The sequence below is a fragment of the Pseudorasbora parva genome, chromosome 18 (assembly GCF_024679245.1).
Source record: "Pseudorasbora parva isolate DD20220531a chromosome 18, ASM2467924v1, whole genome shotgun sequence".
In the NCBI taxonomy this organism is placed as follows: domain Eukaryota; kingdom Metazoa; phylum Chordata; class Actinopteri; order Cypriniformes; family Gobionidae; genus Pseudorasbora; species Pseudorasbora parva.
The window spans coordinates 26,235,391-26,250,331 of record NC_090189.1 but is presented as its reverse complement, the minus strand read 5'-3'; the positions used below and the strand labels follow the sequence as shown (position 1 = coordinate 26,250,331).

Here is a 14,941-nt window from a genome sequence, read left to right as displayed (position 1 = left end):
GTGAAAGAGGGCGGGTCACAATCTGGCAGCAACCGTCTCTTGTGCGGCGTGTGTGTGTGTCGCGGTCGCGAGGCTCAAGCGCAGTTTAGCTAGCAGCACAGCTAGCGCGAGGCTCCGTTGACTTCATTGAAAGTTAGCCGTTAGCTAGTTTTAGACCGAGTGATCATGGCGGCGGTGCGCAGCCTGCGGGTTTCTGTGAAGTCCGAAAGCGCGTCCGATCGGTCAGAGTCTGACTCGGACTCAGAGTCGGATCGAGATGCCCGCGAAGCGGAGCCCATGGAGGTGGAGGAGGGAGAGCTGGAGTCCATCCCTGTTCGCCGAAGTTTAAAGGAGCTGCTGCCGGTGAGTAAGTCTGTAGGCCTCAATTCAAACCACGGTCTCGCGTAGTACAGGAATCCGGCCGTTGGTAAGGCTAGTTCAGAGCGAGGTTTCGTCACCGCTCTTAGCCTGCTTCTGAACAAGATATGATAATGGATTTATGGTGGGTTATACGATATTTGCGTGATGTATAGAGATAGTCTTTTCGTAGGATCTTGTGAAAGTGATGTGAATCTCTGGCCCAAGTTTCCTGAGACTAACAGAATTCATTTGGCGCAGTTATTTCTGTACTAATAAATTATTCTGATTGTAACGTATGTGACCGTGCATAACGGTATTGTAGAAAAAAGTGCCCATCTAGAATCAATAACTGCCAAGTGAAGGCATTCTGCTGTATTTGCTGCTCGCATGCACCTCCGTATGATTAACGTTAACTGTGTTTCCTCAGGACACCAGCCGACGTTATGAAAATAAGGCTGGTACCTTTATTACTGGAATCGATGTCACGTCTAAGGTAAGTGCCAGCTGGAGGTGTGAATATAGAAGCCGACCTAGTAATGTACCTGTTGTTCACCACATTTGTACGTGTTCAGGAGGCCATTGAGAAGAAGGAGAAGCGAGCAAGAAGGTTTCATTTTAGCGCAGAGGAAAATCTGGCGCAGAGGAACGTTGTTCTGGACCGGGATGTGTTGAAGAAAGGTAGGAAATTTTAAACAGCTGTAGCCCAACAATTTGAGTATCTATCTATTTACTAAATGCATATATGTTTTATTGTAAACAATTAATATGTTCCCCTCCCCAAAAAAGCTATTGTATACCTTCAGAAAACTAAAATTATTGTGTGCAAATTGTATGACCTAACGTACTTGACCACTCTATATTTCTAATTTTGGAAAATAGCTGTGGGAATGTTCTTTAAAACATTTTTTGTTCCACCGGGGGGTGGGGGGGAGTCATTCAGGTTTGGAGCGACATGAACATTGTCATTTATGGCTTGTTTCCACCATGTGGTACAGTACTGTTCAGTACGGCATGCAATTTTTGCCGATCCATTGTCAGAAGTTGTGAATGGTACCCTAATTCTGTACCATACCACTTTTTTGACACCCTTCCATTGGGGTACTCAGCACAGTTGTTCGGTACTAAATGGTGGTGAAGCTAGACTCACTGCAGAACGTTGATTGGTAGACAGAATCGTCAATTGCACATGTTTTTCCTTGAAGCCTGCAGCCTTGGTTCAAACAAAGCGTGTTGTGACAACAACCATATGCTAAGAACCAAGAACAAGATCTGCTATATGTCTTCTGTTGTTTACTGTCGCTTTCTTCTTTGCGCAAGAATGATGTTGATTGCTAGCTACACCACGCCTATCAAGTAAGGGTACTGTTGGAGGTGGAAGCGCAAGCCGGATCAGGGTTTACAGTCCCGAATCATACTGTACTGAACCGTACCGCACTGGTCGGTGGAAACAAGCTATTACTCTCTCTAATTTTTTGTAAACTTTTAAACAAAACCTTAAGCTCATCTCTCCCTTTCTTTTGGACTGTGTACTCTCTCTTTAGCAATCCCAAAGGTGCGTCTGGAAGCTCTACACATGAGTGGAGTTGATGACATGAGCACTCAGGATATTTTTGGCTACTTTAAAGAGTATCCACCTGCCCACATCGAATGGATTGATGATGCTTCCTGTAAGTACAGCCTCACTGATATTCTTGCCCTGCTGTCATAATTATGCATGTTGAATGCATACAGATCTTGATTGAAAACAGGTAAAGTTTTGTTTAAGGCTGAGCTGTGGTGCTCATAGTCAAATCACACTGTTTCCAGGCAATGTGGTGTGGCTAGACGACATCACTTCAACCAGAGCTCTCATTAACTTGAGTCGGATGCCAGACAAAGAAGAGGTCACAAACGCAGACAACTCGAAACCCTCTGAAGTTCCAGTCCAGCCGGAGAAAGGTTTGTCTCATTATTTATGTTGTGTTATTTGAAATCGGCTGATTGAAATCGACTGTTCTGTTGCAAAACCAAAAGTGTCACTGTTGCTTAGCAGCTCGACGAAGCCGTGGCTCTGATGATGAAGAGGAGGAGGAGGATGAGGAGGAAGGCGAGGTAGATGATGATGATGATGAAGAGGAGGTGGTGAAAGTGGATAAGAGCAGAAGCAGTGATGGCAGTGAGGGTAAAGCTAGCGACATTGAGGAAGAGACGGAAAAGAAACCGCAGGACACTGCCGAGGTAAACTGGTGTCATAATTTAGTCAGATGGTTGTTTTCATATTTGTTTTTGGGATGTACCTTATATCTCATCTTTTTATCCTAGGCAAGCCTGCTATCCCAAGCAGAGCGAGAATCTCTCCTCCGGAATGATCTGAGACCTACAACCAAGCCCTTTAAAGGAAACAAGCTGTTCTTGCGCTTTGCCAACCATGGTAAGAAACATACGAGAGTGTCACCTATAGCGCCAAATCAAGAAAAGTTGGCACATTTTGTAAAATCAAGAATCTGGGATATGTAAAAGGGTCATGAAATCCCAAAGCACATTTTTTGAGATGTGAACAGATACAGTGAGGAAAAAAAGTATTTGAACACCCCAGGTTTCTGGCCTGTCACTGAGAAACGCATAGTTTGAGCTCCCTCCAAAGATTCTCTATTGGGTTTAGGTCTGGAGACTGGCTAGGCCACGCCAGAACCTTGATATGCTTCTTACAGAGCCACTCCTTGGTTATCCTGGCTGTGTGCTTCAGGTCATTGTCATGTTGGAAGACCCAGCCTCGACCCATCTTCAATGCTCTAACTAAGGGAAGGAGGTTGTTCCCCAAAATCTCACAATACATGGCCCCAGTCATCCTCTCCTTAATACAGTGCAGTCACCCTGTCCCATGTGCAGAAAAATGCCCCCAAAGCATGATGCTACCACCCCCATGCTTCACAGAAGGGATGGTGCTCTTGGGATGGTACTAATCATTCTTCTTACTCCAAACACGTTTAGTGGAATTATGACCAAAAAGTTATATTTTGCTCTCATCTGACCACATGGCTTTCTCCCTTGACTCCTCTGGATCATCCAAATGGTCATTGGCAAACTTAAGACGGGCCTGGAGATGTGCTGGTTTAAGCAGGGGAACCTTCTATGCCATGCATGATTTTAAACCATGACGTCTTAGTGTATTATCAACAGTAACCGTGGAAACTGTGGACATGCCCCTACGATGACAATTTCAGACCCCTCCATGATTTCCATGTGGGAGAACTTGCAAAACAACAGGATGTTCAAATACTTATTTTCCTCACTGTATGTAAAGGCTGCACTAAAAACACTTGTACATTTAACCAAGAAGTGGAAATTGGTTATTTTTGCGTTTTACAAATTTGTTCTTCTGGGTTGAAAAGCAAAATCGAAGCAATGGGTTTCGGTCAAATTCCAAGATCGGAGCCCTCTATCCTCTCGGGCAGCATGTCAACGCTTACTTTTTTAAAACTCAGTAATTCTGAGTTCAGTGTTTTTTTTTTATTGTTGATTTAAAATCTATAATTCAAAATGTGTATGGCAGTTATGAAGGAAAGGTTCAGCACCCAAGGCTCTATTGCCTCAACAGTGTCTTTTGGGAGAATTTCTGTGGCGGATTGTGGCCACATCCATTAGGATTGTTTGTGATTAGGTCTTAGTGAATTAGGAGTCCTCTTGTCTACTCCTAACGTTTCACAGATTTAGGATCTAGTTTTGGTGCTAAAATGCTTTGTGAAATACTCTTAGAGTAAAAATGTAGGAGTCCTAAAATTAGGACTGACACACCCATTATTTATTAAATTGGCAAGTTAGGAGCTACTTTTAGCCTTAAGATGTTTTGTGAATATGGCCCCAGATACATACAGGAGCAAATGTATTTCAAGTTTTAATGGACATATTTAATATACTCTAGTGCTCTAAACTTGGACCAGCACTTTGTATGCGCACATATTTAATCATATCTTCTTCAAATTAAATGTGTGCAAATACGGACACTGATACAGCTCTACGTCTGATCATGACCATGATGACCCAAAGGATTATTATGATACACAGAAGACAATGATGTGTAAATGAAGAGCTCTTGACAATTCCTTTGAAAACTCAATGTCCGTTCTTCCCCCAAAAACAAGCTGAAACATCGACTCATCTGACCACAGTACACATTCAAAGAAGAATGGGCAAAAAAGTAACTCAGCCTTTATTCTTTAATGTTAAACTGACATGAGTCGTTTGTCCAGAGACTGTAGTGCTCTTAAAGGTACTGAAAACATTATTAGACCTTTTAAATATTCTACCACAGTTCTCCCTCGTTTTGGCAGTTTGTTATATAGGGTAATATTTTTAAAGTGCATCAAGGTGCCCTCAACTCTGTTTTATTTCTCTCCATGGTGATATTAATATTAATGTGTCTGTATAATGAGTGTGTTGTAGGTCTGTTTTATTGGTTTGTCTCTCCTCTTGCCCCCTCTACACTCCCACTTTTCCACAGCTTTGCACACCCACTTGAGATACTTTTTTGCAACTACAGTTTTGTTCAAAATAATAGCAGTACAATGTGACTAACCAGAATAATCAAGGTTTTTCGTATATTTTTTTATTGCTACGTGGCAAACAAGTTACCAGTAAGTTCAGTAGATTCTCAGAAAACAAATGAGACCTGGGCAATTAGTTGAATTAGTTGAAAGGGGTGTGTTAAAAAAAATAGCAGTGTGGCATTCAATCACTGAGGTCATAAATTTTGTGAAGAAACAGGTGTGAATCAGGTGGCCCCTATTTAAGGATGAAGCCAACACTTGTTGAACATTCATTTGAAAGCTGAGGAAAATGGGTCGTTCAAGACATTGTTCAGAAGAACAGCGTACTTTGATTAAAAAGTTGATTAGAGAGGGGAAAACCTATAAAGAGGTGCAAAAAATGATAGGCTGTTCAGCTAAAATGATCTCCAATGCCTTAAAATGGAGAGCAAAACCAGAGAGACGTGGAAGAAAACGGAAGACAACCATCAAAATGGATAGAAGAATAACCAGAATGGCAAAGGCTCAGCCAATGATCACCTCCAGGATGATCAAAGACAGTCTGGAGTTACCTGTAAGTACTGTGACAGTTAGAAGACGTCTGTGTGAAGCTAATCTATTTTCAAGAATCCCCCGCAAAGTCCCTCTGTTAAAAAAAAGGCATGTGCAGAAGAGGTTACAATTTGCCAAAGAACACATCAACTGGCCTAAAGAGAAATGGAGGAACATTTTGTGGACTGATGAGAGTAAAATTGTTCTTTTTGGGTCCAAGGGCCACAGGCAGTTTGTGAGACGACCCTCAAACTCTGAATTCAAGCCACAGTACACAGTGAAGACAGTGAAGCATGGAGGTGCAAGCATCATGATATGGGCATGTTTCTCCTACTATGGTGTTGGGCCTATTTATCGCATACCAGGGATCATGGATCAGTTTGCATATGTTAAAATACTTGAAGAGGTCATGTTGCCCTATGCTGAAGAGGACATGCCCTTGAAATGGTTGTTTCAACAAGACAATGACCCAAAACACACTAGTAAACGGGCAAAGTCTTGGTTCCAAACCAACAAAATTAATGTTATGGAGTGGCCAGCCCAATCTCCAGACCTTAATCCAATTGAGAACTTGTGGGGTGATATCAAAAATGCTGTTTCTGAAGCAAAACCAAGAAATGTGAATGAATTGTGGAATGTTGTTAAAGAATCATGGAGTGGAATAACAGCTGAGAGGTGCCACAAGTTGGTTGACTCCATGTCACACAGATGTCAAGCAGTTTTAAAAATCTGTGGTCATACAACTAAATATTAGTTTAGTGATTCACAGGATTGCTAAATCCCAGAAAAAAAAAATGTTTGTACAAAATAGTTTTGAGTTTGTACAGTCAAAGGTAGACACTGCTATTTTTTTGAACACACCCCTTTCAACTAATTGCCCAATTGCACAGCCTTAAGAGCGTGCATATCATGAATGCTGGGTCTTGTTTGTTTTCTGACAATCTACTGAACCTACTGGTAACTTGTTTGCCTCGTAGCAATAAAAAATATACTAAAAACCTTGATTATTCTGGTTAGTCACATTGTACTGCTATTATTTTGAACAATACTGTATGAGGTGTGAACTTTATTTAACTGACAGAAGTACAAAGAAAATATTTCTCTATAAAAAAGTTTTCACTGATCCACTGGATTGAATTTTGTAAATATAAACATTTTGATTCCTGTTACACATTCCCCCAAAAAGTTGGCAGAGGCAAAATAAAAATGAAAAGTTTATAGAATATCCCAGTTAAGCTTTTTTCAGTTCACCACAATTAGGTGAATTGTTAATAGGTGAGGATATCGTGATTGACTCTAAAAGGCCAAATGTCTTAAGAGAATTGTCATACAATTCAAAAATAAAATTTCTCAGTGCAAGATTGCAAAAAAAGTAAGTCTTTCACCATCTAGCATACATAATATTGTGAAAAGATTCAGGGAGTCCAGAGAAATCTCAGTACATGCAGGGCAAGGCAGGAAATCTTTGAGCCCTCAGGCGGGCCCTGTTAAATATAGCCACATGTTCGGGAAAACCGTTATCACTTAACACAGTCTGTTGCTGCATCAAGAAATGCCTCTTGAATCTCTGTTACACAAGGAGAAAGCTATACATCAGTTCTATGCAGAGATGCTGCTGAGTTCTCTGGGTCCAAGCTCGTTTCTGATGTTCCAAAGCACAGTGGAAATGTGTGCTCTGGTCAGATGAGTCCATGTTTATGCTTGTTTTTGGGGAAAAACGGACATCAAGTTCTCAAAGGAATTGTGTCAAGAGCTCTTCATTCACCTATGCTGATTACTTTAATGAAGAACAGTCTGCTCACAACAGGGAAAAAGATCTTTGCATGTTAACACTCTCAACTGTTATTTTCCTTCAGATGACAAAAAGGAGTTGGGTGCAGCCAGGAGAAGTCGGTACTACATGAAATATGGGAATCCTAACTATGGTGGCATGAAAGGCATCTTAAGTAACTCTTGGTAAGAAAAAATAGCCCGCTGCTACATGATAAATAAATGTATTGCCTCCCAAAACAAAGAATCGACTCAACTGCCTTAAATCATTTTTGTTTCAAATCCCACTGTGTGATGGTTCTGCGTCATTAAAAAAAACATTTGTTGTACATTGTCTACCCATGAACAACTTGACACACCCACTGCAAACCCACAAATACCATTTTACTGACAACTGTTTCTCAAATCTCGGAGTTCAACGTGGGATTCGCAAAAAGCTAGTTTTGTGTTTTATATTGTGTAAGCTCCGGCTAATCGCTAACGTTATTACTGTCTTACTAAAATACTTTTGCTAATCAGCTGTGGGCCACTATTACCGTATTTTCCGGACTATAAGTCGCACTTTTTTTCATAGTTTGGCTGGTCCTGCGACTTATAGTCAGGTGCGACTTATATATCAAATTTAATTCATACTGACTGACAAGAATAAACATATAGCCGCGAGAATGCGCTCTATGCTGCTCCTGTAGCCTAATATTTACTTATAGACAACAACTTAGAAAGACTGAACACAAACAAAATGCCCCCATAAAGAAAATCTTATTCTGCAAAATACAAACAGCATGTAGTAAAACATGCAGCGGAGAACGATTCTCACAGCGTTCGTCTCGCGCGGCAGAGCCTCTCCCGGCAGAGAGTTCAAGCCTCTGTGGACTCGTTCCTTCAGCTCTGGCCATCTTGCTTACAGTCCGCAAGTAGATTTCTTTTTCTTCTTCATCACAATTAAAGTAACCTCTGCTTTTCGCCAGTCCTTTACAAGTTTCTCACTCACTTCAAACTTTCTTTCTTCTGCTCGGGTTATGCAGTGAAGCGAGCACGAGCGAGTGCACGCGAGCAGGTGCTCGCATGCGCGCGCGGGTGCTCGCGTGCTCGCATGCGCGCGGCTCCAGCTCTGCCCTAATGCGACTTATAGTCCAGTGCGACTTATATATGTTTTTTTCCGCGTCATGACGCATTTTTTGACTGATGCGACTTATACTCCGGAGCGACTTATAGTCCGGAAAATACGGTACCTAAAACTGTGTCTTTTAAAGCAGATTGTCTGTTCTTCTTAATACTTTGAGTAAAGCTAAAGGATGGAGCAAGATTTGTTTGCATCACTGAAAAACATCCTGCTCAAGTCGTCCTTGTGTTGGACATTCAGGTTCAATAACTAGTTCTTCCAATGTTCTGCACTCAGATTGATATGGTAAAATGGACGTCATCCTTAGTGTCTTTACAGTTTGTTCAATTGTTGAGGACTAAGGAAGCCTCCTGAGCTGAAGTACAGTTATGGTCATGGATGTTAGCTTCCGACAAGCAGTATACCAATTACAACAGATTGTGCTGTCTGGCCAATCAGAGCAGAGTAGGCTTGCGGAAAGGAGGGATTTAGAGAAACTGATTTGTTTGAGAATCATTGAACATTGTGGGCACATTGAGCATGTGCAATGCATATTATGAGAAAATGAGTGTTTTTGAACTTTGATGCATGTAAACCTGTTGTTGGAGACCTCCAAAACTAAATTAGGAAACTTTAAAATGGCAGAATAGGGATTGAATAGAAAGTTGTTGTTTTGTTATTGTAATTTATATTTCACAATGTTACAGGTTTTTGTGCTGTATTTTTGAGACATCTTTCAAAAACATTTAAAAAAAAAACCTTACTGACCCCAAACTTTTGAACAGTATTGTAACCACTTTTCTGAGACATTTTTGCTATTTAGTTGAAGTCCAAATTCAATGTGGGGTTAGTTAACATTTTCTGGAATTATGTCCATTTCTGTAGGAAACGGCGGTATCACACACGGAGAATCCAGCGTGACATTCTGAAGACCAAAAAGCCTCTGATTGGGGACAGTATGGGACACACCCCACCTTACACTCATCGACACTCTGGTAAAACTCTCTTCAATGATAAACATCCTTGTTTTATGTTTTTTTTCTTTGGTCTGTCAGTTGAGCTCTTTCTCTTTTATCAGCTGACCTAGTGAATCTGCCAGAAGAGCCTATTGAGGAAGAGGAAGAAGAGGAGGAGGATGGAGAAGAAGACATGGATGCTGATGATAGAGTGGTGGAGTACCGAGACAAGGAACGGGAAAGGGGGCCACGGCTTGGTGAAGGAGGCGTGCGTAGTCGCTTAGGAAGCCCGTCGCCCGCATCTTCAGATTCAGATGAGATGGACTACGATCTGGAACTGAAAATGATCTCAACGCCTTCACCTAAAAAGAGCATGAAGATGACCATGTATGCTGATGAGGTAGAAACCAACCTTCGCAGTCTCCGGTAAATCTAGGTTTCTTTTTGAGTGGGATTTGAGTTTTGGCCTTCATGTCTTTCAGCCTGGGTCTGCCCTCCTATGTACTTCCGCTCAATTTTCATTTTCCTTCAGTACTACGTCTGGGACTGCGGTGTATTCTTAGGTTTTCTCTTAACAAATTTTTACCAGTCCAGTTAGCAAACGGAGTGGCTGAGAACGATGACGTTGATGTTGTGCGCTAGTTTGAGTTGTAGTTCAGTAATGGCGGCGGAGAAAGATGCGAGCGAAACCATTCAGTCCGTTGTTGCACCTTGTGGTGATGTAATAGCTGTCCGAATCCACATCTCCGTTTTCAAGAATATATCTTTAAAATGCTGGCAAGTATTTATTTACAAGAGCAGTATATTTAATCACCGCTCAAACAAATTAAAATAAAAGCACGTAAACATTTGAATTGGTTCGTTATTTATAGCAGCATTTATTATCCTACCAAGCATATTACATTTTATTTACAGCATACAATCATGTTACGGGCCGCGAGAGCGGCGCGTTCCCGATCACAAAACTCCCTCCTGCACCGTGGCGTGAATAAATAACAATCAAATTGCACGAGTTTTATGTTTTATCCTATGGTTTTAACACTGAGGTCGCCTGCACAAGTGCACATTTATTTTGATGGATTTCCATGTGTGAAACAGGTAAAGGACGTATGACATACGTCACGACCAAACGTTAGCGATTGGTTATGGCAGATCCAATAGTTTTAAACTTCAAAAGAGTTCCCGCCTTCGCAGAAGTAAACACTTGTCAATGGAGAGTGGCCAGACTCTATGTACAAATGAAATGTACGAGAGTCTGGTAAGACCAGGCTACATGTCTTTATCCTTTGGATGTAAATGTTATCTTTATACTAAAAGGATTTCATGATGAGTTTGATTGTCTTGATAGTAATTGCACAATTGCACTTCTGCTTTCCTAGGAACTCTATACGGACCGAAACAAGTAGCAGTGTTAAGAGTCGCATTGGTGCCGGTGGTGGAGGAGGAGGAGGAGAAGAAGGAGCAGGAGCAGGAGGCTCGTCCAAATCTACATCAGACAAAGTGACAGATGTGAGGCAGTTACTGGAGGAGAAGAGGCAGGGACTCTCTCAACAGAGATCACGCCCCCCAGTGGCTACAAGCGGCAAGACTGGTTAGTTATTGAGAGATAAAAACATAAAAATCTTTTTTGTTTTGCGATTCATATTATATATTAAATGTATTTTTTTTTTTAAATGTAAATAATAATAATTAAGTCATTCTGCAGCCCCTTTGGGAGTTTGCTGAGGCCCCCTTTATTGAGAACCACTGATCTGCAGGTTTCAGGTTTGATAAATGGTAAAAACAAAAGTATTAATTATTGTTCTATTATTGCACGTTCAATGTAAAAAATACAGCGCTGTTGCTAGGGTTGGGTACCGTTCACGTTTTAACCTAGACCTTGGTACCTGAAATTTGCTACCGGTACCCAACGGTACTTTTCCAGCTACCACCAGACCAAGCTCAATTTAAAATGGCTGCTATGTATTTTCAACTGCACAAGAAGCGTGATAAACTAGCATAATTCAAATGACTCCTTTGCTTGCATAACTTCAAAGGACTTGGAAAGTCCTTTAACCAATCTTGTAATCCGATTGGTAAAAGGACTATCCAATTGCGTACAGTCATTTAAATTATGCTAGTTTATCACATCTCCTTGTGGTGTTTATCACACCTTGTGGTCTGATTGGCTGAAGGATTAGGCGTGATAAACGGGCAATGACCCATCATTTCTTTATCCGTCATTGCGTTAAATCCGCCAATAATGCACCAGGTGGATAAGCCAGTATGTGATTGGTTCCCGCAAGTGTAACAGAAGCAGTAGAAATGAATGTACATGTTTCCAGACTGAGTTGCAGGGTGAAATCAAATTGACGGCAATCACCATCAATAACTGTAAAGAAACTGTAAGTCATTTATAGAAGTATTATTGACATTATGCCAGAGACGACCTGGTCGCTGTCTGCCATTGTCTGTGATGTTTGTTTACTGTAATAATTACCAGTAAATAATAGGCTACTAGGTACTTGGTTAAATTCTTCAAAACAACCATATACATTTTTTCCCCCCTTTTTTAAATTAATTTCTATGAAAAGATTACCCACAAATTCTGTGTTGTGTATTTGCTGGTAATCAAATGAAGACACAAAACATAAATTCAGTTTATCTTTTTATTTAATTCATCTTTTTTGGCATAAAAAGTGCTGCTCAACTTAGCTTTATACGGTTAAAATGAAAACATGAAGAACATTTTTTATTTATTACTTAAAAAAGAGGTGACTGTTACATGCGTGAGTGAGGTAAATTAAACTGCACGTCTGCGTGATTCATTCGCACAGAGACACAAAGGATTCGTATTTAAATAGTCTTTAAATAGCTGTTTAATATTCACAGACATTAGTCTTTATCAGATGCGTTCTCAGGTACCGAAATTTGGTCCCGATTGATTTCACGTGAATTGGTACTCTGTAATACTGGCGTAATTCGGGCGGTACCTTTAAAAGTAGAATTTGTTACCCAACCCTAGCTGTTGCGCATTCTACAGGCATGCAATCAATGAATACCCACACATTTATGTCAAGCGATTGCTTGAATCATGGTGTTTGTACAGTAATATTTCATAGATGGTTGTAAGAGTGCATATTTTATTTCCCTCATCATTTTGAATAAGATGCTGGAAGTAGTAAAGCAAAGAAATTAAAAAATAAGAGTTCCCATGTGCCACATTACACTTCAAATATAATTTTGATTATGCAAACTGTATCTGGCATTTAATTTAATGTAAACTCTTGTGGCTTCTCTCTGGGCTGCTCTGTCACAGGAAGGAAAGTCTTGAGAAAATTTGAGTTTTGGTGCAACAATTTTGCTTTTGTCTTTCTGTAATCAGTCAACTATATTATTTAAATCCAATATTGAACAACCTATAATTCAGATGCATATATATATTACATATAAATATATATATTAGGGCCGGGACTCGATAAAAAAATTGATCTAATTAATTAGAGGCTTTGTAATTAATTAATCGAAATTAATCACATTTTAATTGCATATAAATATTTGACCTGAGAACAATAAGTAATTTTTCACATGGATTTTTATTATACCATTGAATAATGACTGAATACATAAGCTTAATCAACAAAATATTGTTTATTTATTTCAGCCCAGCAGCGCAATGTTTGCCATTAAGTGTAGCCAAAGCATTTTTGTGATATTTGAGGCTCGATGTGTTGCGGTGATACGCAAATTCCTTGTTGTATAGCTTGCACACAACCATGCTCTTGTCGACGCTTCCATCCTTTGGTTTTTTGAAACAAAATTTCCCATCCACAGGGCCAAGTAAAGCGGTCTCATCAGCTTCTTCGTTCATGTTCACTATGGTTTGTTGTCGTGACTCGTGAACGCTAGTTGGTGTTCCAGAATAATCGGTCCGTCGAAACTCACTCATTGAAAAACGTTCTACAGTGCAAAAATAAGTGTGGTTAAAATTGTTATTTATTTTTTGCGTAATTAATCTTAATTAACGCGTTAAAGTCCCGTAATTAATTAATCTTATTAACGCGTTAAAGTCCCGGCCCATATATATATATTGAATAAAACGTGTTTTTAAGAGTATATTTAATACTATTTAAGTTACCCTTATTTGCAGTTGAATGTGTGCAGGTAAGTAAAAGGATCCTAAGGTGCATGATTTATTTTGAGATGGTTTTGAGTTTGTTCTTTACAGATACAAGCTATGTGTGTTATTTGTGTGGGTTTTAGAAATCTTGTAACATAAGAAACAGATTAATTGAAATCCACAACATTGTTTTATGTTTAGTCATTTAGTCATCGAGCAAATGTGGGCAATGAAAGTATGCATCTGTTTGTTTTACTCTCCATAGATGTGAGGCAAAGATTAGGCAAGAGACCTCACTCTCCGGAGAGACGTCGCTCCGTCTCTCCCATAATCTCTAGAAACGCAGTATCTCGGAGGGAGCCTTTGACCGATGTGCGCAGCCGACTCGGTGTAGCTAAACATGATAGCCGTGGCCTCTACTCCGAGCCCTCCAAAGACAAGAAAACAGGTATTCGTGAAGTCTGCGCTCTTAGTTCTCTTCAGGTTCATTTTCTGATAGTAATAGTATTTGTGTTTTCAGGGGGCTTGTGGAGCCGTCTCGGCCCATCTCACAAGGACAGCAGAGACGACGACAAGACTTCTTCTCGGGCGTCTTCCTCAAGAGGAATAAGGCGACGAGATGACGAGGAATCTGACGGAGTCGATGACAACGAAGAAGATGACTCTCAGCTGCAGAAAGTGTGGGGAGCAATGATCAAGCAAAAGGAGCAGCAGTCCAACAAGATGAAGAAAAGCCGGCTGGACAACCTTCCCTCACTGCAGATCGAGATCAGTCGAGACAGCAGCAACGGCTCGGACAGTGACTCCTGACTGTCTCCTGCTTTGGGAAGTGTGGGAATGGGAGAAATGATGAATGCTGTGGAAGAGAGTTAGAGAACATCTCTAATAGCCTGGGCCAAGAGACCCTGACATGTACCTAAACATTCCCACACTCCCATCTCTTGCCTGTCTACAGACTTTGCAGATGTTCTCTTTAGTCCTCTCTGCAGGAACTGACTTGAGGGTGCTATTTGGAATAAGAGAGGGCAGATTGGATTTTTTGTTTTTGTCATTTCTAAGAAAGGGCAGTGGTTGAGTCCCTTATGTTTTGTTTTTCTTCAAAAGAAAATGAATGGATTGTATTTAACATGCATTAACGGGCCCATTTTAAATATACAGCAATGCACCAGGTTGACAAACAGTCCCATGATTTGATATACTGATTGGAAGCAACGTAATCCGATGTCTATTAGCAATACGTTTTCTTAATTTTGTCAGCGTGGTTGGTTTATGTTCATGTTACATTTATGATGATTGAAATATCACTGTGGATTTAAAGTCGAGAACATGAACATAATGCTGGTCTGGTTTTTATTTTTCCTCTGCTGCAAGCATTGTATAATGACCTGGACATGGATGAATCAGTGCTTCATTGTATACAGTCCTATGATGGGGGCAAATAATGTAGCCAATGTAATGATAATTTTTCCCAAGGGAATGGTCTGCATTCCCTAAATATATGTGGTCAGTGAAACATACAAGAATAAGCATTGTATGTTGAATAAAAGTCATTTTTTTACATTGGATCGGGTCTAGAAATTGATACCTAGCATGTCATTGTTCAGATTTTAAAATAGCA

General features: G+C 40.4%; 1 protein-coding gene across 2 annotated transcripts; it reads left to right on the top strand.

Annotated features, from left to right (window-relative positions):
• ncbp3 (nuclear cap binding subunit 3) lies at positions 1-14,886 on the top strand. 2 transcript variants are annotated; one of them, XM_067423019.1, is made up of 13 exons: positions 1-342; positions 767-832; positions 912-1,017; positions 1,881-2,006; positions 2,146-2,277; positions 2,369-2,556; positions 2,641-2,749; positions 7,253-7,352; positions 9,154-9,263; positions 9,347-9,650; positions 10,604-10,815; positions 13,589-13,771; positions 13,844-14,886. In XM_067423019.1, exons 1-13 carry the CDS (start codon positions 166-168, stop codon positions 14,131-14,133), a joined length of 2,103 nt encoding a protein of 700 aa, XP_067279120.1. In that variant the 5' UTR covers positions 1-165; the 3' UTR covers positions 14,134-14,886. The 2 variants fall into 2 exon arrangements, with proteins under 2 accessions (XP_067279120.1, XP_067279121.1); XM_067423020.1 differs by having other exon boundaries at positions 3-342; positions 2,372-2,556.
• Positions 14,887-14,941: the final 55 nt, after the last annotated feature.